This window comes from Oncorhynchus nerka, linkage group LG15 (genome assembly GCF_034236695.1).
Source record: "Oncorhynchus nerka isolate Pitt River linkage group LG15, Oner_Uvic_2.0, whole genome shotgun sequence".
Classification (NCBI taxonomy): domain Eukaryota; kingdom Metazoa; phylum Chordata; class Actinopteri; order Salmoniformes; family Salmonidae; genus Oncorhynchus; species Oncorhynchus nerka.
In genome coordinates, this window is record NC_088410.1 from 6,732,698 (window position 1) to 6,740,197 (window position 7,500).

General features: G+C 48.9%; 1 protein-coding gene across 1 annotated transcript in view; it reads left to right on the forward strand.

Annotated features, from left to right (window-relative positions):
• LOC115122263 (glutamate receptor ionotropic, NMDA 2A-like) overlaps positions 1-7,500 on the forward strand; it is a 192,983-nt gene that overhangs the window by 122,447 nt on the left and 63,036 nt on the right. The window contains 1 exon segment of the mRNA XM_065002173.1: positions 161-314. Within this exon segment, the coding sequence (XP_064858245.1) occupies positions 161-314 (154 nt within the window).

A 7,500-nucleotide genomic window follows, 5' to 3' on the forward strand; every position in this document is an offset into this window, starting at 1 on the left:
TCTGTCTACCTGTCTGTCTCTCTCTCTCACTTTGTCTTTCTCTCTCCTTACTTCCTGTTTATGTTAATAGAGCTGGTAGGTAGGTAGAGCTATTTGACCATGAACCTTTCTGTGTGTGTGTGTGTGTGTGTGTTTGTGTGTGTGTGTGTGTGTTGTCCAGGTGATTCAAAAGAAGGCAGCGATGGCAGTGGGGTCGTTGACCATCAATGAGGAAAGGTCAGAGGTCATAGACTTCTCTGTCCCCTTCGTGGAGACGGGCATCAGCGTCATGGTCGCCCGGAGCAACGGCACCGTCTCCCCCTCCGCCTTCCTCGGTAATACACGTCTGTCTGTCTGTCTGTCTGTCTGTCTGTCTGTCTGTCTGTGTCTGTCTGTCTGTCTGTCTGTCTGTCTGTCTGGCTGGCTGTCTGGCTGTCTGTCTGTCTGTCTGTTTTACCATCTCTGTCTGTTTCGCTCTTCCTCTCTCTCCCTCTAATCCAGGGATGGTCAACTCCAGTCCTCTCCCTTCCTCTAATCCAGGGATTGTCAACTCCAGTCCTCTCTCTCCCTCTAATCCAGGGATTGTCAACTCCAGTCCTCTCTCTCCCTCTAATCCAGGGATGGTCAACTCCAGTCCTCTCCCTTCCTCTAATCCAGGGATTGTCAACTCCAGTCCTCTCTCTCCCTCTAATCCAGGGATTGTCAACTCCAGTCCTCTCTCTCCCTCTAATCCAGGGATGGTCAACTCCAGTCCTCTCTCTCCCTCTAATCCAGGGATGGTCAACTCCAGTCCTCTCCCTTCCTCTAATCCAGGGATTGTCAACTCCAGTCCTCTCTCTCCCTCTAATCCAGGGATTGTCAACTCCAGTCCTCTCTCTCCCTCTAATCCAGGGATGGTCAACTCCAGTCCTCTCCCTTCCTCTAATCCAGGGATGTCAACTCCAGTCCTCTCTCTCCCTCTAATCCAGGGATGGTCAACTCCAGTCCTCTCTCTCCCTCTAATCCAGGGATGGTCAACTCCAGTCCTCTCTCTCCCTCTAATCCAGGGATGGTCAACCCCAGTCCTCTCTAATCCAGGGATGGTCAACCCCAGTCCTCTCTAATCCAGGGATGGTCAACCCCAGTCCTCTCTAATCCAGGGATGGTCAACCCCAGTCCTCTATAATCCAGGGATGGTCAACCCCAGTCCTCTATAATCCAGGGATGGTCAACCCCAGTCCTCTCTAATCCAGGGATGGTCAACCCCAGTTCTCTCTAATCCAGGGATGGTCAATTCCAGTCTTTGGGGCCTGAATGGTGACACACTTTTTCCCCCTAAGCCCCTGATGACACACCTGACTCTAATAATCCCTGAGTCAGAATGCAGTTAGTTTAATCAGGTGCGTCAGCTCCATGTCTGAGGGGATGATGTCAATCAGGCCCCAGAGGACTGGAGATTCCCATGGCTGCTCCAACACACTGCTGTGTTAGAGAGGAAGGTCCCACCTCTATCAGCTCTAGTCTTGTTCTGGAGAGAGGAGGAGGGGAGGAGAGGGGGAGAGGAGGAGAGGAGGAGAAGAGGAGAGGGGGAGAGGAAGGTCCCACCTCTATCAGCTCTAGTCTTGTTCTGGAGAGAGGAGGAGGGGAGGGGAGGGGAGGAGAGGAGGAGAAGAGGAGAGGGGGAGAGGAAGGTCCCACCTCTATCAGCTCTAGTCTTGTTCTGGAGAGAGGAGGAGGGGAGGAGAGGGGGAGAGGAGGAGAGGAGGAGAAGAGGAGAGGGGGAGAGGAAGGTCCCACCTCTATCAGCTCTAGTCTTGTTCTGGTTGTCTGAGTAGCAAACAAGTCTTCTTTACTACAGCAGGTTCCCCTGACGATGATGTCATGTTTTGGATTAGAATCTGGGTCGTTGTTTCACAATCTATTCATTATTTAAAAACAGCACAGAAAAAAGACATGTCAAAACATCACTTCAACCAATGTTACCCTTGTTCTGTTTCTCCTCAAACAAGTCTTCTTTACTACAGCAGGTTCCCTCCTCCTGATGTCTCTTTCCTCCTCTCTCCTGTCTCCTCCCTTTCTCTCTCCTCTCCTCCCATTTCAGCACAGAAAAAAGACATTCCTCACTCTCAACCAATGTCTCCTCCCTTTCTCTCTCCTCTCCTCCTCCCTTCTCTCCCTTTCTCTTTCCTCCTCTCCCTGTCTCCTCCCTTTCTCTCTCCTCTCCTCCCTTTCTCCTCCTGTCTCTCCTCCCTTTCTCTCTCCTCTCCTCCCTTTCTCTTTCCTCCTCTCCCTGTCTCCTCCCTTTCTCTCTCCTCACTTCCTCTCCATGTCTCCTCTCTTCCTTAAAAATTATATTTTACCTTTATTTTACTAGGCAAGTCAGTTAAGAACAAATTCTTATTTTCAATGACGGCCTAGGAACAGTGGGTTAACTCCCTGTTCAGGGGCAGAACGACAGATTTGTATCTTGTCAGCTCGGGGATTTGAACTTGCAACCTTTCGGTTACTAGTCCAACGCTCTAACCACTAGGCTACCCTCTCCTCCCTTTCTCTCTCCTCTCTTCCTGTCCTCCTCTCCATGTCTCCTCTCCATGTCTCCTCTTCACTCTCTCCTCTCCTCCTCTCCCTGTCTCCTCTCTTCCTGTCCTCCTCTCCATGTCTCCTCTCCTCTACTCCTGTTCTCCTCTCCTCTCTTCCTGTCCTCCTCTCCATGTCTCCTCTCCTCTTATCCTCTCCTCCTCTCCGTGTCTCCTCTCCTCCTCTCCGTGTCTCCTCTCCTCTCTTCCTCTCCTCCTCTCCCTGTCTCCTCTCTTCCTGTCCTCCTCTCCATGTCTCCTCTCCTCTTATCCTCTCCTCCTCTCCGTGTCTCCTCTCCTCCTCTCCGTGTCTCCTCTCCTCCTCTGTCCTCCTCTCCTGTCTCCTCTCCTCCTCTCCATGTCTCCTCTCCTCTTATCCTCTCCTCCTCTCCATGTCTCCTCTCCTCCTCTCTGTGTCTCCTCTCCTCTCTTCCTGTCCTCCTCTCCATGTCTCCTCTCCTCTCCTCTCTGTGTCTCCTCTCCTCTCTTCCTCCCCTCCTCTCCATGTCTCCTCTCCTCTCCTCTCTGTGTCTCCTCTCCTCTCTTCCTCCTCCTCTTCTCCATGTCTCCTCTCCTCCTCTCTGTGTCTCCTCTCCTCTCTTCCTCTCCTCCTCTCCATGTCTCCTCTCCTCCTCTCTGTGTCTCCTCTCCTCTCTTCCTCTCCTCCTCTCCGTGTCTCCTCTCCTCTACTCCTCTCCTCCTCTCCATGTCTCCTCTCCTCCTCTCTGTGTCTCCTCTCCTCTCTTCCTCCCTCCTCTCCTCCTGTCTCCTCTCCTCCTCTCCGTGTCTCCTCTCCTCTACTCCTCTCCTCCTCTCCATGTCTCCTCTCCTCCTCTCTGTGTCTCCTCTCCTCTCTTCCTCTCCTCCTCTCCATGTCTCCTCTCCTCCTCTCCTCTCCTCCTCTCCATGTCTCCTCTCCTCCTCTCTGTGTCTCCTCTCCTCTCTTCCTCTCCTCCTCTCTTCCTCTCCTGCCTGTTCACCCCGCTATCATCCAGAAGGCGAGGTCAGTACAGGTGCATCAAAGCTGGGACCGAGAGACTGAAAAACAGCTTCTATCTCAAGGCCATCAGACTGTTAAACAGCCACCACTAACATTGAGTGGCTGCTGCCAACCACTGACACTGTCATTGACCCAACTCCAGCCACTTTAATAATGGGAATTGATGGGAAATGATGTAAATATATCACTAGCCACTTTCCAATGCTACCTTATATAATGTTACTTACCCTACATTATTCATCTCCTATCATATGTCTCCTACTGTACTCTAGATCATCGACTGCATTCTTATGTCACTCCACTTTAACTATGCCACTTTGTTTACTTTGTCTACATACTCATCTCATATGTATATACTGTACTCGATACCATCTACTGTATGCTGCTCTGTACCATCACTCATTCATATATCCTCTGTACATATTCCTTATCCCCTTACACTTGTATAAGACAGTAGTTTTGGAATTGTTCCTTAGATTACTTGTCCTTATCACTGCATTGTCTCCTCTAGAAGCACCTCTCTGTGTCTCCTCTCGCTACACTCGCATTAACATCTGCTAACCATGTGTATGTGACAAATAAAATTTGATTTGATTTATTTGATTTGATTTGTCTCCTCTCCTCCTCTCCTTGTCTCGTCTCCTCTACTCCTCTCCTCCTCTCCATGTCTCCTCTCCTCCTCTCCATGTCTCCTCTCCTCTCTTCCTCTCCTCCTCTCCGTGTCTCCTCTCCTCTACTCCTCTCCTCCTCTCCATGTCTCCTCTCCTCCTCTCTGTGTCTCCTCTCCTCTCTTCCTCCCCTCCTCTCCATGTCTCCTCTCCTCTTATCCTGTCTCCTCTCCTCTCTTCCTCTCCTCCTCTCCGTGTCTCCTCTCCTCTCCCTCCCTCTCCATGTCTCCTCTCCTCCTCTCTGTGTCTCCTCTCCTCTCTTCCTCTCCTCCTCTCCATGTCTCCTCTCCTCCTCTCCTTGTCTCGTCTCCTCTACTCCTCTCCTCCTCTCCATGTCTCCTCTCCTCCTCTCCGTGTCTCCTCTCCTCTCTTCCTCTCCTCCTCTCCGTGTCTCCTCTCCTCTCCTCCTCTCCTCCTCTCCATGTCTCCTCCTCTTTTATTTGATTTTATTTCTCCTTTATTTAACCAGGTAGGCCAGTTGAGAACACCTCCAGGTAGGCCATGTCTTTAACCAGGTAGGCCATGTCTCCTCACCTTTTCCTTAACTCCTCTCCAGTGTCTCCACCTCTTTAACCAGTCCTCCTTGATGTCACCTCTTTCCTTAACTGTGTCTCCTGAGAACACCTTTTCCTTTAACCAGGTCTCTCTCCTCTGATCCACCTCCTCTCCATGTCTCCAGTTGAGAACACCTTTATTTAACCAGGTCCTCTAGTTGTCCTCCTCTCCGTGTTTAACCAGGTCCTCCAGTCTGTGAACACCTCTATTTTCCTCCCCCCTTCCATGTCTCCTTTATTTCCTCCCCTCCAGTTGTGAACACCTTTATTTAACCAGGTAGGCCAGTCTGAGAACACCTTTATTTAACCAGGTAGGCTCTCCATGTCTCCTCCTCTTTTATTTGATTTTATTTCACCTTTATTTAACCAGGTAGGCCAGTTGAGAACACCTTTATTTAACCAGGTAGGCTAGTTGAGAACACCTTTATTTAACCAGGTAGGCCAGTTGAGAACACCTTTATTTAACCAGGTAGGCTAGTTGAGAACACCTTTATTTAACCAGGTAGGCCAGTTGAGAACACCTTTATTTAACCAGGTAGGCTAGTTGAGAACACCTTTATTTAACCAGGTAGGCTAGTTGAGAACACCTTTATTTAACCAGGTATGCCAGTTGAGAACACCTTTATTTAACCAGGTAGGCCAGTTGAGAACACCTTTATTTAACCAGGTAGGCCAGTTGAGAACAAGTTCTCATTTACAATTGCGACCTGGCCAAGAATAAAGCAAAGCAGTTCGACACAAACAACAACACAGAGTTACACAAGGAGTAAAACAAACATACAGTCAATAATACAGTAGAAAAAAAATATATTGTGAAAATAAAGTAATTTAAGAGAGGTAAGGCAATAAATAGGCCATGGTGGCGAAGTAATTACAACCAATTACCAATTAAACACGGGAGATACTGGGGTGCAAAAGGAACAAAATAAATAACAGTATGGGGATGAGGTAGATAGATTGGCTGTATACAGATGGGCTATGAACAGGTGAAGGGACCTGTGAGCTGCTGGAGAGAACTGGAAGGAAAGGCGACCAAAGGAGGAATTGGCTTTGGGGGTGACCAGTGAGATGTACCTGCTGGAGCAGCTGGTTCTTAAAGCTAGTGAGGGAGATACAGTGGGGCAAAAAAAAGTATTTAGTCTGGAGCAAGATAAAGGAGCAAAGGAGCAAGATAAATAAATAAATAGAGTATGGGGATGAGGTAGTTGGATGGGCTATATTACAGATGGGCTATATACAGGTGCAGTGATCTGTGAGCTGCTCTGATAGCTGGTGCTTAAAGCTAGTGAGGGAGAAATTAGTCTCTAGCTTCAGTGATTTTTGCAGTTCGTTCCAGTCATTGGCAGAAGTGAACTGGAATGAAAAGCAGCCAAATGAGGAATTGGCTTTGAGGGTGACCAGTAAGATATATCTGCTGGAGCACGGGCTACGAGTGGGTGCTGTTATGGTGACCAGTAAGATATATCTGCTGGAGCACGGGCTACGAGTGGGTGCTGCTATGGTGACCAGTGAGCTGAGATAGGGCGTGGCTTTACCTAGCATAGACTTGTAGATGGTGGGTAGTTTATGGGGCTTTGGTGACTAAATGGATGGCACTGTGATAGACTGCATCCAATTTGCTGAGTAGAGTGTTGGAGGCTATTTTGTAAATGACATCGCCGATGTCGAGGATCGGTAGGATGGTCACTTTTATGAGGGTATGTTTGGGTGAGTGAAGGAGGCTTTGTTGCGAAATAGGAATGCCGATTCTAGATTTAATTTTGGATTGGAGATGCTTAATGTGAGTCTGGAAGGAGAGTTTACAGTCTAACCAGACACCCAGGTATTTGTAGTTGTCCACGTAATCTAAGTCAGAGCCGTCCAGAGTAGGGATGCTGGACGGGCGAGCAGGTGCGGGCAGTGATCGATTGAATAGCATGCATTTAGTTGTTACTTGCGTTTAAGAGCAGTTGGAGGCCACGGAAGGAGAGTTGTATGGCATTGAAGCTCGTCTGGAGGTTTGTTAACACAGTGTCCAAAGAGGGGCCAGAAGTATACAGAATGGTGTCGTCTGCGTAGATGTGGATCAGAGAATCACCAGCAGCAAGAGCGACATCATTGATGTATACAGAGAAGAGAGTCGACCCGAAAATTGAACCCTGTGGCACCCCCATAGAGACTGCCAGAGGCCCGGACAACAGGCCCTCCGATTTGACACACTGAACTCTATCAGAGAAGTACCTGGTAAACCAGGCAAGGCAGTCATTAGAAAAACCAAGGTGATAAGAATGTGGGGATTGATAGAGTCGAAAGCCTTGGCCAGGTCGATGAATACGGCTGCACAGTAATGTCTCTTATCGATGGCGGTTATGAATCGTTTAGGACCTTGAAAGTGGCAGAGCACCCATGACCAGCTCTGAAACCAGATTGCATAGCGGACAAGGTACGTTGGGATTCCAAATGGTCGGTGATCTGTTTGTTAACTTGACTTTCGAAGACCTTAGAGATGCAGGGCAGGATAGATATAGGTCTGTAGCAGTTTGGGTCTCGGGTGTCTCCCCCTTTGAAGAGGGGGATGACCGCAGCTGCTTTCCAATCTTTCTGAATCTCAGACGATACGAAAGAGAGGTTGAACAGACTAGTAATAGGGGTTGCAACAATTTCGGCAGATCATTTTAGAAAGAGAGGGCCCAGATTGTCTAGCCCGGCTGATTTGTAGGGGTCCAGATTTTGCAGCTCTTTCAGAACATCAGCTGTCTGGATTT